The following is a 20,891-nucleotide window of genomic DNA, read 5'->3' as shown; positions in this document are numbered from 1 at the left end:
GCTCCTCAAAAGTGCCAAACTTGTTTCTAAAAGCAGAAACATGAATTGCTACTGAATATCTTTTATATGTAGTTCAGTCCATGCTAGATTTCTTATTCATCTAATTGCCTCTATTTCCTTTGATTCTGATATTGGAAACTACCCATTATTCACATGTTTTCTTTCATCTCTGTTCTCATTTTCTCTCACGCTGCTTCCTCTATGTTCCTAACTCTGTAAATGCTGGGTATGCAGACAAGTTATGGTTGTCCAAAATGCAAGGTAGGGTGTCCTATCTTCCATTTTATTCTTTCCTTTTTGTATGTGTGCATGGTATTATGATAAATCTGTGCATTGAACCATAGATTTTTCTGGAGTTTTGATGATACACAATTGCAGCATGGTTTTGCTGTTCATTCTTTAATAAATCCCATTTCAAGGCCAGAAGAAACCAGAAACAATATAAACATATAATATTCCTCAATGCAGTAAGACTCTAGGCCAAACTCTGATGATAATCATAATTTCTTTTGAAATTTGGAAGAATTTAGTTCAGAGATGTCTACAAATTCATTCTCACTCATAGAAAGCTGCAAAATAATTAACTGTGAACTTGTATCAAAATTTTGATTGATGTTACTTCCAAGAAACATGCGCTGTTTAGAAGTGAAATGAAATATTTTTCTCTACACCTTGCACAGTGTATAGACATTAAAGCCAGACAGAATTCTAGATAATTGCCCAGCTGGCTTTAAAGCTGCTTGACCAGATAAACGGCTATTTGTGGCAAACAAAGCTGACTTTCTAGTTATTAAAATTGCTAGTGCTTCCTGGAATTGGAAACATAAGATAAACTCCATTCTCAAGATATGCTAATATCCGCCCAGGCTAAGTATGTAATAACTGCTGTGCATAAGAATAATTCAGCCCTAATTCTAAACTTATTTAAAACTAGAAACCTGACCAAGCAAGTCAACAGATAAATTTTACTAAACAGATCTTCTCTGTCATCAGCCTATTTCTTCATTAATGAAATTAATTAATGAATGTGTTTCAATGCCACATTTTATATGCAGTTATTCTATTCTACTTTTTTCATTGTACTTGTAATTGTATTCTGTATTAATAAACTATAATTAGGGAAGCATAGAGAAATGATAAAGAAAAGAGTAATGCAGTTCGTATTTTTTCACACAACATAGTCTGTGAATTTGAAGTGCAATTTATTTCATGCTAGGTATAGACTGGATTAATGAATGCATTTTATTAAAGCATCTCCATCTGTTAATCACAGCTGTTGGGGGGAAGGTGCATTGATTATATGAATTTCATGTATTCGCCAGATCTTTCCCTTCAGAGGTCTAGAAACCAGCTGCCATCCAGCTTCAGCTGTCTGTGCCTCCTTAGAAGTGCTCAAGGTCTTCTGCTTCCCTCTGCAACAGATCCAGACCATAGGGTACATGAATGGGGGCTAATGCCACCCTTGCCACTTTAGATCCAGATACTCTATGGACTTCAGGTGGAAATACTCCAGAGTTACCACAGTAACAACAGTTACATTTGCCACTGCCAGCTCTGAAACTCCACACTGCATGAATCACCTTCTCACATATATCTGAAAAGAATCAGAAATTTTGACAAGCTGACGAAGCTGTAATATTGCAAAAGGAAATCCAGGAGAGGCAAGAGAATGTCTTGGTGTAATTTTCTTGGTTCAGTGCACAAAGGATCCTTTCCTGCTTTGTTCAAAAAGATGAAAGTATATCAGTTCCTCAAAACCTATAGATTATATGACATTTAGACAGACCCAAGTAATACTACCTCGACTTAGTTAAGGTAAGAAGTAAATGAGTTATTCTGGGTGTAGGACAAGTTTGGATAAGTTAATATGTCATTAATAGTTCATCAGAACAGACAATTTGAGGAGTACCTGGAGCCTAGAAAGAGAGAGGTGCTGCCAGCCCAGCTGTCACTTGCCAGTGTCCCATGTCTCCATACGGTTCAGTCAAATCTCATTAATACTTTGGATGATAGGATTCTTTTCACAGATCAGAAAGTGGGAAAATAAGGCTACCGAGGTGCTTAAAAAAATTAAGTGCATTAATTAATAGGATTTGCCATCAAAATCTGGTTTCCAAAAGGATTCAGATTTTGTATTTCAGCTTTCCTTCCAAGAGATGCAAAGAAATAACTTTGTGTGAGTTTCTTTTTATATGGTCTTGGTCCCCCTAGATTTTAATTCATCCTTTTGTTACTGACGTACAAGAAAAAGGAAGCCTCATTTTTTTTATCAATAATATACCATTGTATGCTGTGCCTGACAGAAGTGATTGAACTGTGGGAGTTGCTGCTTTCTTATCATAGCAGAAGTGGATAGATATTTTGTTTCATGGGTCCCAATGCCCTTCACATTTTTTGATAAAATGGAAGACAGTGGATAGCATGTTTTGCAAGAAAATAAAAGGAACTGCATAGAATCACTAGAGCAAAACTTAAGAGCAAGAATAACTGCAAGTCCCTTTCATTAAACGATATCAATGTAGTAGGCAACTTGAGTATGGCCATCCCCTTTTGCAGGAAAAGGTCACTACACATTCCAGAATATTTAGAGGAGAGCATTGTGCAGTAGAATTGAGTTTGTAGAGTGAAACTGCTGGTGCTGAACACCTGACATTGGCGTATATGCGTCAGTAAAATGCATGCATCTTTCACATAACCTTAATCCAGACCCGCTCCAATTCGGTACCGTGCATGCTACAGCATTAGTGACTAGCTGATTAAATGAGCCCCTGGAGTTCATCTTCTGAGTTAATCTCATATGAAAGGAATCTAGTTCATTAGCACTCAGACCGTGCCACACTGTGAACCAAAGCACGGTTCAATCAATAGTCAGAAATGAGAATCAGGAGAACAGCACTCTACCAAAAATTAATGTGCAAGAACCATAAGACCATTTAATAGGGCAGATACAGGTCATTCTGTGGCATTTGGCCTTAGTGCTGGAGAACAGTCCTGGGCACATTTGATTTAGGAATAGATAGAACACGTAAGCCCTTTAATGTATGGGAGGTCTGAACAGGAGACAAAGGGAAGTTGACTTGCAGACTAGCAAAAAGACGGTATTTACTCAATATCTTCTTGGATTTTCAAAGTATTAAAAGCTTCTCATGTTCTCCTCCCCGTTTCTTTTGAGATGTTCATTAAAACTGATATGAAATTAAAATTAGAATGGAAGAAAATATGACATCAAAGCTCAAAAAACTTGATGAACCCATATTCTGTTAAACATTAGTGTATTACTTTCTGCATACTCAGGAAATGCAAAGCACAATAGAAAGCACTACTGATTGTTTTTAAAAATAGATTATGCAGTCAAACTTTATATTCTTGACTATTGATAGAAACAATCATGAGCTTGGTGCACTTTTATATTTGTTTCCAGTACAGTTAGAGGTATAGGCAGAGAACAGGATGGATAAGAAATTAGTGTTTCTAACATTAGCAGGATATTATTTACCCCATGACATTCATTAAAAGTTCTAGTGAGACGGGACTCCTGCAATTAGAGACTGTAACCTATAACTATAATGGATTCATGATACTTTAAAGTGTTAATAGGACGATGATATTGGAAAAGAAATCAATGCATTATCACTTCAATTTATAATCAGAGTCCAACATCAACAATGAGGGAACAAAGCATATATGCATGTGCTGACTGATGCTTTATGTTGAAATGGTTGTAGGCAGAGCTAGCCTGCTGAAGAGCCAGAAGATGTTTTAAAAGACCATGTCAGGAAAGCATACTAATGAAAAAAACCCAAAGGCTGTCATTGTCCTCTTGTAACCCTCAGCTGTTGCAGAAATAAGGGATGCAGTTCCATTGTTTTTCTGCTTTTTGATTTGTGGGTGACTTTTTGCACTAGAACTGAAAGAAACAAAAGATTGTTAATGTAATGTTTCCTTCCTTTGTTCAAATTCAGCGCTGAGTACAAGCGGAGAACTAAGTATGTACAGAAAAGCTTGAATCCTGAGTGGAATCAGACGGTCATTTATAAAAATATCTCTGTGGAGCAGGTGCGTGACTGGTAGTACTGTTCAGTGTAATTTGCTGCTTTGTTATTTGTGTGATCTGCAGTGCTTACTATGAAGGGAGCAGTGCTACTGGCAGTTCTGTCAACCCCCATAAAATCTTGCCAAATTTCGGTGAAATTTGGAACTATTTCCTTACCTCTGGTAGAGGTTACTTTATCAATACTCTTTTCTTGTCCCTTCTACTCATAAAAATGGTAATTTGTGGGGATGAGACTCGTAATCATATCGTAAATACAGATGTGGCAATTTAAAAAATGATAATTGGATCCAGGGAGGCAATAAATTAAAACAAGTTTCTGAAGTAAATGCAGAAACCACTGTCACTCTTTGTTCCAAAAGTCATGCAAGCTCACACAGAACACGTCCTACAATTTTCTTATTCAAAAATATTTATCAAATGTAGAGATACATTTTTTGTTTTACCAGCAACAGGCTTGAAATATGAATCACCTGAAAAACATTTAGAAGATATTTCATTTCCTTGATATATAAAGATTTAACTCACATCTGGGAAAGAAGTCTGTGGAATTCTTCTCTGTTACTTGGTGGCTTCCTAACTTGAACTGAAAAACAGGGTTAACTGAGGCAGTATGAAGTAATTGGGTCCTCTTTTTCTTCATCTCCCCTTTTAAAGGGACTTTTTTTACCATCTGAAAGAGGCATAATGAGCCAAACGATGATCAGTCCATTTGTTAAAATTATGAAGTATATTTTATAGAATAATGGATCTGTATGCAATCCTAAATCTTTTTGCCTTTCTTGGTGTTTTGTTCTTGATACTTTCAGCTTCATTTTTCAAGGCCACCTAATCTTTTAGTACTTCTTAAAAAAGCCCAGAATAATCAGATTCTTTAGTGATTAGATTTCCCAAAGCTTTTAATATAATTCTCCAATACAACATCAAGACCTCAATATTATCTTCCTAACTTAAAATTTGATTATTCGTTCTTCTTGTTCATTGGGAGGATCATAGATTAAGATAGTAATTTTTGCATGGAGCAAAAGTCCTTCCTACAGAAGGACTTACATGGTTGCTCACATAGTATACATATATTTATTTAACAGGCAGTAGCTCAGATTTACTTCAGAGGTACCCTGTTGTATGTAGAGGTTACAGTTTGCTGGGTTTTGCATGCTGTTTCGTGTAGGTTTGCATAAATGGTAGCTCAATGACAGTGCAGGTGTCAGAAAAAAACCCCTGTGATGTTTGTCTAGCTGCAGTGTAAACCCTGGGTCTTCTGGGCATTGTGAAAAGGTTTGGTAAGTCTTCGCAATATTTCCAAACAGTGCTTTCCATTTAAGAAAGACTCTTCAGTTAATTTGCTTTCAGGTTCTGCTGTGACATTTCGCAGAGCTGTAATTAAGAGTGCTTGGGCATTGGACATTCAATGGCTGGTGATTTTAAATTGGTTTGTGATCTTAGTCTGGGATTTCTTGAACAGAGATTTTTATGTCAGAAAATCTGGTATCTTTGATGTCAGTTTTCTGAACATTATTTGATGTAATTTTCCTTTAGGTCACATACTGAATTCTTTGAACCTTTGCATTCTATTTGCAAATCTACTGCTTTTTCCCTTCCTCTGAGACTGTTATGCAGTGCTTATGATTAGCAGTGTGTAAGCTTTGTCTGAGCACCACATATGTTGTATATTTTATCCTCTTGTCACATAGAAATATGTGCAGGGAATAGTGTTCCCTTCCAGACCTTTCGATGGCTTGTATCTCGTGATAAGATACTTATGTGAGTGATTCTTCTCCTATAAAATTCAGTGCCTGACTTAAAGAATATACAGTAAAGCACATTTCTAAATCACCAAATAAGTATATGCCAATGGTAAGTACCCTCTACACTTTGAAAAACTATCACTATGCAACAGCATATTGTTTGCTCTCATAACTCTCATGGATGGATATTTCAAAACAGTTAGGAACGTGAAGTACAAAACAATATTTGTGGTAGACTTAGAGTGAATGTTCTGATGACCAGACAGTAAACTGCATCATATACTAAGTTATAGAGTTAGCAGTTGTAACCTAACATATATTCATGAATCTTTGTAAACATTATTTTTTCAAAGGAGCATTTCCTTTCCCTCCATCAAAGCATGTGTTGCTTTCTGACTGCAAATAAGCATTATTAAATATTTCCTAATGTAGTTCTTTCAATGTCACTGTCTAGACTTTAGCTGGTTGTACAATTTTCCATTTTCCTCTTCTCTTTCATAACCTAGCTGAAATTAAAGTGAAAATAATTATGGGAATAGATCACTCTTTGAAATAAAACAGACTTTTTCAAGGTCAGAATGATTAGTTTTATCACACAGCAAATTCTACTACTTATACAGCTGATGAAAAAAAAATTAAACTGTGAATATTTAGTAATTTAAGCTTTTTGTTAAGCAATAAAGTGAAGAAAATTAAAGTTTGAGAGGAAGGCCAAGTGCACACATTACAAATATTGTATATTAGTTGCTAACTCAAGTCAAATACCTACTCAGAGCATGAAAGACAGCATGAGAATGATTTAAGGAGAAGATGGTAAAAGATGTAATTTCTGTTGCTGGTCAGGCCATTGCTGTAAAGCATGACCACAATAGGAGGTGTGGCTTGCTTTGCCTCCATTTCTTACTTGTCAGAAAGCAGATAAATGTATTTCCTTAAATGATGGTTGTACATAATTAAAGCAAATAGTTCTTGCTATAGCTCGCGTCCTTAAATTGAAGGTAGTATATTTAAAAATAGGAATATTTTCAAAATCCTTGAGTGAAGTAGGAACCTATGTCTTATTTCCAAAAGTAAGAAAAGCTTTCTTATAAATCAGTAAGGTGTTGGTACCTAAATCTTACTTAATATCTTGGACAAGAGAAAGTAAGTTTCCAAGTGATCTAGCAGAAGTCTTTTTGTCCTCCCGCATACTCAAGTACAATGTGGAGAAGAATACAATAAAATGTTAAATATGAATGCAAACACACAGAAGTATAGTGTATGATCTAATACAACACCTTCACTTCTACTCATCAAATATCCTGACTGAGACTGCAATTTTTATATTTTTTCTGAATTAATTATAAGAATTTAATTTCAGCACAGGAGAAAACCAAAATTTTATGAAAATTATTTCTTTTCTCTAGTCATGAATTACATGAGATTTTCAAGAAATATGTATTAAATATTTCAAGTAATGCATATCTAGTTACACAGACCTGCATTATGCGTAACAACACCCAGTGATCTCCAGATATTTAAAACAAGAAAGAGACAATTCTGTACATGTGGTGTTGGTTATGTCTTCTATAAGATAAAGTATTCTCCGCATTGGCTGTTCCTGTATATTCCTTCATTTTCTTCAAATTATGGTAGTCCACAGCAGCCTAAAGCTAACTAAAGTTCACATGCAGTAATATGACTTTAGGTGGTTTTTATCAGGGTTTTTTATTTATTTATTTGTTTGTTTATTTATTTTTTATTTTTCCACAAGGCAAAGCCTGAAATTAGTTACGGCTTAGTAACACTGTTTTCATAACATGCTCTGAACTCAGATGAGATTCACAACATGTATGAGATCAGCTGGACCAAACAACTTTCCTCCTTTTAGGGACACTTTTTCATTTTCTTGTTAGTGCATTGCCCACTTGCAGAAACCCAGTCAGATGGATGGTGGGTTTCTGCAACTCATTTCAGTATTGCTGTCAGTTAAATTCCTGATGGGGATCTGAACTTCTGGCTTCATGACCTAAAACTGGATGATATTCGGCAGAACCTACTTTGCTGTGATGATATAATGGCTGCTTTTAAAATCACTAGCCATTGAGTGTTCTTTGCCTTCAATAGTGGTACATAAATGTATCTTCAGAAAAGCAAATTTTCCTTCTCTTTGAAAATCATTTCATGCACTCTGCCTAATACAGTTCTTTTGATGTTTTTTCATTGTCATAATATTTTAAAAAAGCTTTATTAAACTAAGAGGCTTAAAATAGATTTCTCAAAGAAATCCAGAGCACTGCAAGTTTTCAACACAGTTTTATTATCATAATAATGCAAAGAAGCCAGCAAAGCAGGGTTCCAGTTACTTGAAAATCTTCTCTATTTTCTGCTTTCCACCAAAAATCCTTCAAATCTTGGGGATTTTTTCCTCTCATGGACCTATACTTTCTTCTTCCTGTCCTTGCACCGTCATCACTTGAAACAAGAAGACAACATGCCCTTCCAACATAGCAACAATTGAGACAATACATTTCTGAAAAGTATTTATTCTATTCCTCTTTTTTAAAGGGCAAAAATGCATATGCTTTGTATAGTATCTAGCAGGAAACTGTATCTTCCAGTAAGCTAAAAGTAGCATGGACCAGTGGCTGCTCAACAATTTTATTCAGGTTATTTTTCACGTTGCAGTTTCGATACTGTCTTGGAACAGCAAAGAGAAGTAGTTTTATTCAGTCAAGGAAATCAACTTTACAAATATTCTATAAGAGATGTTCAAAAGAGAATCTTTTCATTCAACCTTTTCCTAAATTTTTGCAGGACATTTTTTAAAAGAATGTTTAAGAAGAATGTTGACTAATTATGTAGGAATAAAACAGAGACACTAAAGTATTACTCTCAAATTTTTTTTTTTAACTTTAGCTTTGAAGTCATGTTATTGCCTGATTAAAGAGTACATTGTGAATGCTAAAAATAGTACAATTCCCCTTTGTGTGCGTTTTCCAGGATACACTGATTTAAACTTGATTTTCAAAGACACTGGCTTTGCATAGTTGCTCATTTTTCTAAAATTAGCTGGGAGTAGAAAATATTCTGAATACATAATAATGAGATTAGTTTATTGTTTAAAGGCAATTTAAAGTTATTAAAAACTGTCTGAATCGGTGTTGCTTTAAATCAAGGGACCGTGGAGGTAAATAGCAAACAGTGACTTGTCCCTTTGTCCCAAGCAGCCAATTAATAGCCAGAGCAGTGAGTGGCATGTTGCTTCTGTTAGGATGATGGTCTTAATTATCGCATAAGATTTCTGGTTCTGACTTGTTTTACTCAAGCGTGTGAAGACTCCTGTTTTCCTTAGTAATGCTTGGAAGTGTCCAGCAAATCCTTGATCTACAGTTTCTCAGCCTGACTTCATAGACATCCCATACCCCCAGGATTTTGTCCTTCTCCCTTTCAATCCACATGAAGTTATTACTACCTCTCCAGCCATCTGTTAGCCTTTTGCCCCATCGCACAACACCGGTAATCAATTTGTCCCATAGACCCGGGAATCACACCCAGTCCGACAAGGTCAACTGCTTTGCTCAGCAGCTTTTCTGTCTTGTGCTATCTTGTCGTATAAAAACACTTACTTGTTTCTTATTGTAACCTGTAGGAAGAGGTCTTGACACAGCTATCACGCTTAACAAGATCTGCAGATAATGGGTTTGATGGCTGTCATTGGTACCTAATGGTATAAATAGTCCTGCATGTCTGGATCACTTGTGGAGTCCCATTGGCTACACTGAATTGTGAGGGTATTGAAGCATGATCTTCACAGATGAGACTGTGAAAGTAAGGTATTTTAAATAATACATCTGAAATTCACACTCAGATGCACTTTAGGCAAATGTCTGAATTGAGACAACTCAGATCTGATGATGTGAAAAGCTACAGAAATACAAAAACAGCGTTTTAAAAATCAGTTTGGCTCTTACAGTGCACACACATTCTGTCCAAAACAACTTGAGGAAATTCCTAAAATAAGGCTAAGCACAAGCCCATTTGTCTTGATAACTAATAGCCCCAAATTCTTTTTCTGAAATCAAGGTTGATGGCAGGACAAAAGCTGCCTAGCTATCACTATGAAAAAGGGTACAAGGAGGAAATACTGAACAGAAACCACCATAAAGACTTTATCTGAAGCTTATGATGGCAATGGGGTTAATTATCCTTTGACTTAAATTGCAGCTGAAAAAGAAAACACTGGAAGTGACTGTCTGGGACTATGATAGATTCTCCTCGAATGACTTCCTTGGTGAAGTGAGTATCTTATTTCATCCTCTCTAACCCTGACTAGTTAGAAAGCTGACTAACTGCATGCTGGTGTTTGGAGACTGTTTGCTTCCAAGGTATGGTACATCTGTTAAGTAAAACCTTTGTTACATTACAGTTTTCCTGCTGAATTCAAAACAAATGGTCGTGATTTCTTTTGCTTACACATGAAAAATGCCTTTCCTTTATTTTGACAAATTGTGGGTAACCTCATTTAGGACTCAACACAATCATAGAATCATAGAATGGTAATGGTTGGAAGGGACCTTAAAGATCGCCTGGTTCCAACCCCGCTGCCATGAGCAGGGACATCTTCCACTAGACCAGGTTGCTCAGAGCTCCATCTAACCTGGCCTTGAACACATCCAGGGAGGGAGTATCCACAGCTTCTCTGGGCAACCTGTGCCAGTGTTTCACCACCTTCACGGTGAAGAATTTCTTCCTAATATCTAATCTAAATCTGCCCTCTTTTAGTTTAGAGCTGTTCCCCCTTGTTCTATCACTACACACCCTTGTGAAAAGTTCCCCTCCATCCATCCTGTAGTCCCCCTTCAAGTACTGGAAGGCTGCTATAAGGTCACCTTGGAGCCTTCTCTTCTTCAGGCTGAACAGCCCCAGCTCTCTCAGCCTGTCCTCGTAGGAGAGGTGTTCCAGCCCTCTGAGCATCTTTGTGGCCCTCCTCTGGACCCGCTCCAACACATCCATGTCCTTCTTATACTGGGGGCTCCAGAGCTGGACGCAGCACTCCAGATAGGGTCAACCACACCACACAGCTTGGTGTCATCGGCAAACTTGCTGAGGGTGCACTCAGTCCCACTGTCCATGTCACCAACAAAGATGTTAAACAGCACCGGCCCCAGTACCGATCCCTGAGGCACACCACTCGTCACTGCTATCCACCTAGACATCGAGCCATTGACTGCAACTCTTTGAGTGCATCCATTGAGCCAGTTCCTTATCCAACGAGTGGTCCATCTGTCAAATCCATGTCCTTCCAATTTAGAGACAAGGACATCATGCGGGACAGTGTCAAATGCCTTGCACGAGTCCAGGTAGATGATGCCAGTTGCCCACCCTTTCTCCACCAATGCTGTAACCCCATCATAGAAGGATATCAAGCTGGTCAGGCATGATTTGCCCTTGGTGAAGCCATGTTGGCTGTCCCCAGTCACGTCCTCGTTATCTATGTGCCTTAGCATGGTTTCGCGGAGGATCTGCTCCATCATCTTGCCAGTTACTTCACTGAAAATTAAGATATTTTTTAAGCCTGTGATAGTAACAGCCTTCACAGTGATTGAATGGGGAATTCTTATTACGACTGATAAGCTGTCTGACTTGATTTTAACATAACATGGGAAGGCTGAGGAGGTATCAGTCTTTATAAATGATTAAAGGATTAAATTCTGCCATCAAGCCATAATTTAGCACATGCACATGTACCTGCAAGCATGAGTAATTTGGTCTGGCAGATCAAGATCTAATTTTTAACACTACAAAATAGTAATAACCTTACTAAGGTATGACTGAAGGCAAAATCTTGTAATTAATAAGAAATGAGATGTGTAGTCATGGGAAGAAGTATACTCTCTCTTTTAAAAAACAAATAAACATATCCACGTAGAATACCAAATTATCAGCAATAAATATGATGTTAAAAGAGTAATTAAAAATATTATTACAAAAGAGAATTATAATTAGAAACAGGCCCAGCAAAATCTATCACTCACATACAGAGTAGCTCAGAGTACCTCTGCTCATTCTGCATTTGAATTTCCCAAAAAAGGCACTCAGTTCAGCTCCAGTTTCCCTTTGTGTAGTTATGAAACTGAGCAATCAATGTCACTATTTGAACAATTGCTGAAATAGATATATAGGAAGCAGCTACATGATTACTTGTTTCCTGCATACTGCATCAGTATTCTTGTTGACTTCAGATGTTTGTCCAAATGCAGGGCTTTGCTGGATATTTACATCATTGTTATTTATGACGTTTAGAAAATGGATGCTCCAGCAGCTGCTTCTATAGGAAGATTAAAACTTTTGCCTTCAAATATTTTCAACCTCTGGAACTATTTTATTTATTAAATTATTCAAACCTAAATATGAAAACAGCTCTTCATGGAAAACAAGGAATGGAAAAGACTACCCGGTGTATTTGAGGACCAGGATGTCCTGAGGAATCCCACACCATAACACCAAATATGGAATATCCTAATTGTGCCCCAAGGACTTGCTTGAATAGGGCCAACATCAACTACACCAGGGAGCATGCTAAATAATCCCAGGGAGCATGATAAATAGTTAATCTGTTCAGATTAAGTATAGACCTAACCAGACAGACCAAGCCAGGTCATATGCAACCTGTGAAGCTGAAAGGAAAAAGGAAAGAAAAAAGGCTTTTAAACTTCTAGGAAAAATCAAACTTGAAGAGGCTTTCTTTTATTCAGGGTCTTGCAATAAACTGGCAAAGACATCATTCCCTTAGGAAATTGCACGTCTTATTTGTCCAGCATTTCTAAAACTTTCCTACCTGACGTTAGTTTTAACCCTCTCACCTTAGAGCCAAATGCAAAGCTATTTTTGTCCTTCATTCCAGATTCTGTGATGACTCTATAGTACTTTACATCTCTTGGCACTCTCAGCTGAAAGACCATTAAGAGAGGAAGGGTCTTTATTGGTCCCAATGTTAATTTTTTTTTTTTACTTTTTTTTTTTTTAAAGTAATTTCACAAAACTCCTGCTAGCGATGCAGGTAGCCCAGAGAAGATTTTAGCTACAGTGAGGGTTTATGTTCAGCCAAGTTGCTCGTTTCATTTCCACATTGCCATTGCATCTCCCTTTCTTTTTGCAGTGAAGTTTTGAGGCCTAAATGGTCTATTGAATTCTAATATTTTAGTGAAGTGCAAAGGTGTCCTTATTCTTTTCTTTTTGTTAAAAAATCTGTATATGTGGAATTTTGAAAAGCCTCAGCAAACACCAATCTCACATTGGTGAGGACCTTATAAAAAATAAATATCATATTATCTACCTCTTTACTAACACTGGCAAAAAGGAGAAAAAAACACTGCACAATACTTCTATTAGGACATGTCTATACAAAGGGAGAATGACTAGATGTCTTTTTAGTCTAGCTTTCAAGCTGGTGCTCACAAGTTATCCTTTAAACTATCTGGACATCTTGGTATGGAGCTACATCTAAGCTGTAGTCCTTACTGAGGTCCTGCTGAGAAGTCATGGTAGTTCAGACACATCAATATGCTAAGAAATGTGGGTTTGGGATCACAGTTTGCTTATATCAGGCTAGGTCAGAACATGGGCAATGAATCCTGAATCTGTCAGCACACACCCTTGTACCCTTAATTTCTTACATTTGATTGCAACTTCTGGTAACACAACTGCAGACACTTCTGCTGTACGCTATCATTAACAGATCAGATGCAGGTCATGTATTGTACTTTGGTTTATTTATAGGTATTGATTGAGTTATCCAGTGTCTCTCAGCTTGACAACGTTCCGCGGTGGTACCCACTGAAGGAACAGAGTGAAAACATTGATCATGGGAAGTCTCATTCTGGACAGAGCAGCCAGCAATCTCCAAAACCATCTGTCATAAAGAGCAGAAGTCATGGAATTTTCCCAGACCCCTCCAAGGGTAGGAATGACTTGGTGCACCTGAGATGAAACGTTTTTCCACGTAATGGGAAAACCTTTGCTATGTGGAAGTTCTAACAGAAAAATAAAGTTACTGCTATGAAGTTTGTATACACCTTTATTAACAATGTATTTGTCTCTGTGATTAATTCATTGCAGCCAAGACTTAATTTGACTTGATCAGTGCCAGCCAGAGTACTGAGTAACTGTGTCCTTAAAGCAGCAGCTTTTAAGCTTTATGTGCTGTGCACATCTACTATAGATTCTGTGCCCTTTTCATTTTTCGGATAGCCTTGGCCAAATACAATACATATTTAGCTTTCCATTTTTCATGTTCCTTACATATTCTATCAATCACATTTTGTCTTCTGGAAATGTCACATTAGTATTTTATAGAATAACAATTGTGCTATAATAATGCAAATGCATTTCCAGTCAACGATAACAGGCTATAGCACATCTCAGTTGTATTGGAAATTGGTGGAGCTCATATAGTAGAATTATACTAGTGTTATAGCACATCTCAGTTGTATTGGAAATTGGTGGAGCTCATATAGTAGAATTATACTAGTGTTTACAAAAGCAGAATTTATCTCTGTGTCTCCTGCTCCATGAAATTTCTCTCTACTTTTTTTTTTGTACTGAGTAGTCAGTGGCCAGTTGCTCACTTAAAACACAGGGTGTGTCATATCAAAGCAAAAGCCATCTAAAATAGCATCCAGATGAAAGCCTCAGAGTGATAGGACTCTACTCCATCTCCTCTCCATTTCTCTATGTAATGTTTTGCAATGGATCAGTGTCTATGTAAGGTCTGTATCTAAATTAGAGGTTAGTATAGAAGCTATTGTAAGTTAGGCTGTGGTTTTGATTGGGGCATTCATCAGCATAAAACTACTTGCACTAGCTAAGTATTCAGTACTGGTGTAAGTGATGCTAGTTAGTCTCTACACACTAAAGATGAAAGTGGAAATAAAAAATTAGTCTTTAGGTTACCCCATCATTCCATCAATGTGAACCAGCACTGGAGGCATAATTCACAGGTGACAGAAACCCAGTAGTAAATTAATTATTCCCTGGGCCAGGGAACAGTGAGGAAGTGGAAGTTAGTGATTCATAAGAGTTCCCTAATCACTATGTATCTCAAGACTTTGGATGGCATTGCACAGCTTAATCTTTATTCCTTGATCTGGAATGCAACTAGAAAGGCCAGTCAAGAGAAAGAAAATGAAATTGTTTGTTTTCAATAAATGCAACAGTTGTGCTTCTTCATTTTCTTGTTAGACATGCAGGTGCCCACTATTGAGAAATCCCACAGCAGTCCAGGGAGCTCCAAATCTTCCTCTGAAGGACATCTACGCTCTCACGGTCCATCTCGCAGCCAAAGCAAAACCAGCGTCACTCAAACTCACCTTGAAGACGCTGGGGCAGCCATCGCCGCTGCTGAAGCAGCTGTCCAACAGCTTCGCCTTCAACCAAGTAAAAGACGCAAATAAATTCCTCAGCATGGCAGCTTAATGTTCATCTGTTGCCTTTTTCCCTGCTGTCCTTCCCTTTCTGGCTATTTTTTTTCTGTTCTTGGCACACTGTGCTCACTCTGTTCAATGTCTTTCTTTGTGTGCCCGTGTGTGAATACATATAATTACAATATACTCTTGTATTTAGAAGTCTTTAATTATTTAATTTATATAGACTGCAGTGAAACTGGCTGTTTCTCCATCAGTCCCTTCACTCATTGTCCATGATGTTTTATGGCTGTGCATGACTCATAAAGAATTCCATTGTGTGGTGGTGTTTTGAGGTCACTAGATAACTACCAATGAAATAATCAAACCCTGCAGAGATGCGGCTGCCAGCTTATCAAGTTGCACACAGCAAGTACTGAGCACATTAACAACAAAATATATCTATAAGTAGTAATCAGGAAGGACAGTACTATATACACAAAAGAAGATTTAAAGTTAAAGAAAAAAGATTTTTAACTACAATGCTGAGATTTCTATTTTTGAAACATAACTGTAAATATCTAATTTTTTGTTGAAAGAAAATATAAGGCAAACTTCTTAATATCTCAGATAAAATGTTAGTGATGAGCAGAACAGCAGCAGAAAAAAACATTAAACACATTAAATGCAAAATCATTAAACACAGAAAGCCATTAATAATATTAGATTTTAATAGTGTTATCAAGTTAGCAAAGTCAAAGAGAGTTGAGAGCTAAGTCAGGTGCCATAGTCAGTTCAATTTTTCTAGTACTTTTTGTCCCATGGATTGATTAAGGGTCAAGACAGATTTAATGTGACAACCTTAAATAGATTAATAAATTAAAATCCTTAATTTAAAAGGATGGGTCTCCAGAGGATACATCAGACCAGTATCTAATTGCTAGTTGAGAGTTTAGTTGATGGCAATTTAAAACTCTCTGACTGTGGAATCATTGTGTTTGTCTTCAGGATTTGTTGATATGCCATAAACTTATCATGGTATAATACAAAAACTGGGGGAAAATTATTTCCCTTGTCTTCGCCATCGTTAATAAAGAAACAGCCAGTTTTAATACTCTTTAATGCTGTGCATGTGGTGTCTCTTTGGTGTTTGAAAACACTACTTATTTAAGTACAGAAAAAAACACTTCTGTTTGCATGAATAACATTTAAGCTGGTTCCATCTGAGGATACATACTCTGGGTTTCCATTTCACCCACACTGCCACAGCAGCACATAAAAGCGGTCAGTCTAATCATGCCAGGAAGCAGCACAGACACAGCATAGCAGGAGTCCTCCCTATTCAAAGAACTCAGTCTGACAATCTGCCTCCACCAGCCAATGACAACAAAGACCAAAGCCAACTAGCCCTCAGGAAAGTGATGTCTGACGGACCAGTCAAGCCTGAAGGAGGTGAGCAGAAAGACATGGTTAAGAAACCAACTGCATCCCAAATCCTTCTTGCCATGTCTACTAATTCATTGTGATATTTAATTATTTATTTTACCCCTCTGTTAAGTGCTGTAAATGTTAACTTGAATCAAGAACTCTGCTTGATTTTTCGACATCAGCCATAAATCCATAGTGAAAAACTGTGGTAAGAAACATTACAAAACAACAAATGTGCACTTCCATTCCACTGGAGGACTTACACTTCTGTTGAAAAATGCTAGAGGTTTGCTTATGTTGTTGCCTAATAAAAATCATTCATCCAAGCTGGTCTTCTTAAGTATGGTTGAACATTTCTTCTACTGTGACAAAAACATAGCTACACATTTTTGTTTCTGGAATTCTAATTGGGACATTCACAATTTCTTTTTCTCTCCCAACATAGTTGTTGTGTCAAATGTCATTAGCATAGATAATCTTTTAAATCGCCAGTGGTAAGGAAAGGACTTTTGATCCATGTATAGCTCAATCTCTTGATAACTTTCCTATCAGTCTCTTAAAAAAATTATTTTCTACCTATAGGCACCTGTACATCAAACCTAAATATCATCAGTTTATCCCCTAATTCCAAATAAAGAGCCAGAATCTCAGTTGGTTCAAATTGTCACTGTTCTTTTGACTTTATTTCCATGGAATCTGATGGATTATCCCAACAAATTTGTGGACTGGAGTCCAAGCTGTTCACTTGTGCTGTAATCCCTTCCCAAGCTCTCATGATTCGTTGAGAGTTTTTCTGTTAACACCACTGAACATCGTGGACAGTACAGTCTAGCTGGGAAGGATATAGGAGAAAAAGAGGGAACAATACTTCGAACAACACACCTTAAAGGTAACAAGTCATTAAGCGAACTAGTGTGGTGTTAAAACAGCTAATGAACAAGGGTAGATTTAACCAATAGTTCTAAACATTGTATTTAGAAATAGCAAGTTGTTTCTTATGAGACCCTTAAGAACTCTTCCATAAATATATCTATACACACACATGAGTAAAACCACCCACACACATATTGTCTTATTCTACAGCTTAGCTCCAGACACTCAATTCAGGCAGAGGCCAGAGGATATCATGGTACTAGTTCAGGCATCATGACTGAAAGGCTCATCCTATTCCTGTGATGTGTACCGTAGAAATCTAATTCTGGAAGGAATGTCCTGTAAGGAGTGGCTAAGGACTATGGGTTTGTCTAGTTTGGAGGGAAGGAGGCTGAGGGGCAACCTTATTGCTCTCTACAGCTTCCTGAGTAAGCGGAGAGGGAGGTATTGATCTCTTCTCCTTGGTATCCAGTGATAGGACGCATGGGAATGATTCAAAGCTGTGTCAGGGGAGGTTTAGACTGGACATGAAGAAGCATTTCTTTACTGAGAGGGTGGCCAAACACTGGAACTGACTTCCTAATGAGGCAGTCAATGCCCCAAGCCTGTCAGAGTTTAAGAGGCATTTGGACAATGCCTTTAATAACATGCTTTAACTTTTGCTCAGCCCCGAATTTGTCAGGCAATTGGACTAGATAATCATTGTAGCTCTCTTCCAACTGAAATACTCTATTCTATTCTATTCTATTCTATTCTATTCTATTCTATTCTATTCTAAATAACTGTTATGGTTTTTTGAGTTGTCATGTCTGTGGTACATAGACAAGCAATGCTAAAACCTTTTTCTTGTGATATGAGGCTGAATCAGGGGTCACATACACTTTTGTGATAAGGAGATAGTTAGGCTGTTGGCTTCAAGTACACTTGCCACTGAACTTTACACTAGCTTCTTTACTTTTAAAATTGCAAAAATGATAGGTATCGATATGCATTTGGCTCACCAATATTAGAAGCATCCTAGAGAGTAATGGTAATAAGAGCCCACATTAATATCATTAATATACAAGTGAGGTTAGATTTACTATGAAGAGACATGGTACTTTTGTCTTTTTACTTCTCACAAATATACAAACTGCACAGTCACCTACACAAAGTGTACAAGTCTGGTTTCAGTTCTGTGAGAAGTTTTGGCTTCTTTTATTGAACCAAAACTAGTTTAGGTCCTAATTTATTCATGTGAGGTGAACCAATAATTAGCATTTTGAGGTTACTGGATCTCATGCATTTCAGCAGGAACAAAATGCAAGATCAGTTAAATTCACTTTTGTGAAGTATATAAGTAAAATGAGAAGAGACTAAGACCTTGAATAGAAAAAGCACCAAAGATACTCAAAACAGCTTTCAATTTATGGAGTTCTTTGCAGGAGCAGGAGGAGATAAAGGAAGGATAGGTTTCCCCTGTAGTTCAAAGTAGTACTAGATAAGACTGCTGTGAACAATGAATATTATGGCATCATCAGCTTCAAGTCCATTCCTACAGGGGTTCTGCATGGTTGTGGTACCAATCACCATTACAGCCTACTTTACTGGCACCTGGAAAGAAATACATTATGAACTGGTTTTATGGACTGGAACAGTCATCTTGGCAAGTTAGCAATTTTTTGTCACTAAATCTCAAAGCCCTTTATTAAAGAAGCCATTAAAGATAATCCATAACATTATTATTATTATATTTTATCACTGTTATTTTTCTGTGAATTTATCAGAGAACAGCACCTTTTAGAATAACTGTTGGGGTTTTTTAGCCCAAGCACACAGGGTGGTAGTAATCTAGCAAGATTTCCACAAGGATGAAGGGGAAAACTCTATTCTGTGAGTGATCATCAGTCCTTCTCTACCTAAAAAACCTCCAGAAAGAGTTTCCTCCTTTATCTTAGTCTCTCTATATCTTCTTTTCTTTTTATTGAAGTGAATTGGCACTAGAAAAAATGAAACAAAATGAGAACCCTCGCTCTTTCTTAGAATGTCCCAGAGAAATGTTTCTCTGCTTGAGACTCCTAGGACCTTTTATATTGGATGTATATTGTCAGTTATTAATTGTGTGTTTGATGAGAACTAAAAAGAATATCATAAACAAAACCAGGGCCTATGGTACACTTCTTCTATTTTGTGAATGCAAAGGACTTAATGGTTGGACTTGATGATCTTAAAGGTCTCCTCCAACCTAAATGATACCATGATTCTATGACTTGCATAAGTTTAAATGTATTGGACTAAATTATTTCTGTTTACATTTTAAACAGTAAAAAAAGTAGTATTTACTTCATCTGTTTTAAAATTAAGGTGACACTACAACAGAAAACATTGGTCTTTGTTTAGTACCCATGTAAAATCCAATATTCAACTACAGCATTCAATTAAAAATAAACCCTGATGTATAATTTCCTTGTTTGTTGCCTGTGAGAGATAAGAGTGTGGTCCGCAAAGAAACCAATGGCATAATACACATTCCCATCACACCCCTCAGAGAAGAAAAATTAAACTTCAGAGCCAGCCCTTTGAAGGCAGAAGTAGCAAGGGATTCAAGCCAGCTGGAGAGAACAGTGCCTAGGTTTGAATTAATTTGATTTTGGTTTTGTGAAAAATCTGAATCATTGTCAATTACACATTCACATAAATTTAAGCACATTCCTCTAAACATGTATCTGTGTATTAGGGTTTATCCACTAGATGAGTCAGTGTAACTAGATGAGATATTGTAAATCAGTCCACCACCTTTTAAGTCAGCAATTTATCCCACAGAAAGATCTTTCCATTATAAGGAATTTTCTTGACAAGTCACTTATATTTTAAGTATAATAAATTAGATTTCTTCAGCTATACAAACGCTTAGAGATACTCTGATGATAATTACCTGTTCTCTGGATATATGCATATAAAACAGTAGGTGTACCTGTAATATAGTTATTTACTGAATTTACATAAAAGGCCTTTTCAAAGTCAGCTTATAGATTTAAAATAATGAAATACATGCTTTAATTTTAATCACTTCCAATAAAGTGAATAAGAAAGACAAGGAACATTAAAATTTCCCTTCAGCATCTGTCTGAAGCAGGAAGGTGCATCAGTCCTGCCTCAAGAGAATAGAAAGTGTATTTTCTGGTGAAATAAAAAGTTCAGAGCACAAAAAAAGAGATAGTCTTCAGCATATAGTCAACATTTATCTGCATAACTGGTCATTTTTTACAGAATCACAGAATCAGAGAATGGTAGGGGTTGGAAGGGACCTCTGGAGATCATCTAGTCCAACCCCTCTGCCAAAGCAGGGTCACCTACAGCAGGCTGCACAGGACCTCGTCCAGGCAGGTCTTGAATATCTCCAGAGAAGGAGACTCCACAATCTCCCTG

General features: G+C 37.0%; 1 protein-coding gene and 1 long non-coding RNA gene across 17 annotated transcripts in view; one reads left to right on the top strand and one right to left on the bottom strand.

The window, feature by feature from the left end:
- PCLO (piccolo presynaptic cytomatrix protein) overlaps positions 1-20,891 on the top strand; it is a 400,793-nt gene that overhangs the window by 316,540 nt on the left and 63,362 nt on the right. For 5 of the 8 annotated variants that reach the window (XM_075428595.1, XM_075428596.1, XM_075428594.1 and 2 more), the window contains exons 16-21: positions 235-261; positions 3,963-4,056; positions 10,006-10,077; positions 13,561-13,741; positions 15,022-15,216; positions 16,452-16,634. In XM_075428595.1, coding sequence (XP_075284710.1) covers positions 235-261; positions 3,963-4,056; positions 10,006-10,077; positions 13,561-13,741; positions 15,022-15,216; positions 16,452-16,634 — 752 coding nt within the window. The remainder of the gene's footprint in view (positions 1-234; positions 262-3,962; positions 4,057-10,005; positions 10,078-13,560; positions 13,742-15,021; positions 15,217-16,451; positions 16,635-20,891) is intronic. The other 3 variants (XM_075428597.1, XM_075428593.1, XM_075428598.1) reach the window with 3 other exon arrangements.
- The window catches only part of LOC142362209 (uncharacterized), a 76,207-nt gene that overhangs the window by 15,540 nt on the left and 39,776 nt on the right, over positions 1-20,891 (bottom strand). For 4 of the 9 annotated variants that reach the window (XR_012764810.1, XR_012764808.1, XR_012764809.1 and 1 more), the window contains one exon: positions 15,927-17,442. The exons of 1 other annotated variant lie outside the window; for it this stretch is intronic. This is a non-coding gene — a long non-coding RNA (uncharacterized LOC142362209). 4 more of the 9 variants (XR_012764803.1, XR_012764802.1, XR_012764805.1 and 1 more) reach the window with 4 other exon arrangements.

This window comes from Opisthocomus hoazin, chromosome 8 (assembly GCF_030867145.1).
Source record: "Opisthocomus hoazin isolate bOpiHoa1 chromosome 8, bOpiHoa1.hap1, whole genome shotgun sequence".
NCBI classification, from domain to species: Eukaryota; Metazoa; Chordata; class Aves; order Opisthocomiformes; family Opisthocomidae; genus Opisthocomus; species Opisthocomus hoazin.
The sequence above is the reverse complement of the archived record's forward strand: the minus strand, read 5'-3'. Positions and strand labels throughout refer to the sequence as shown.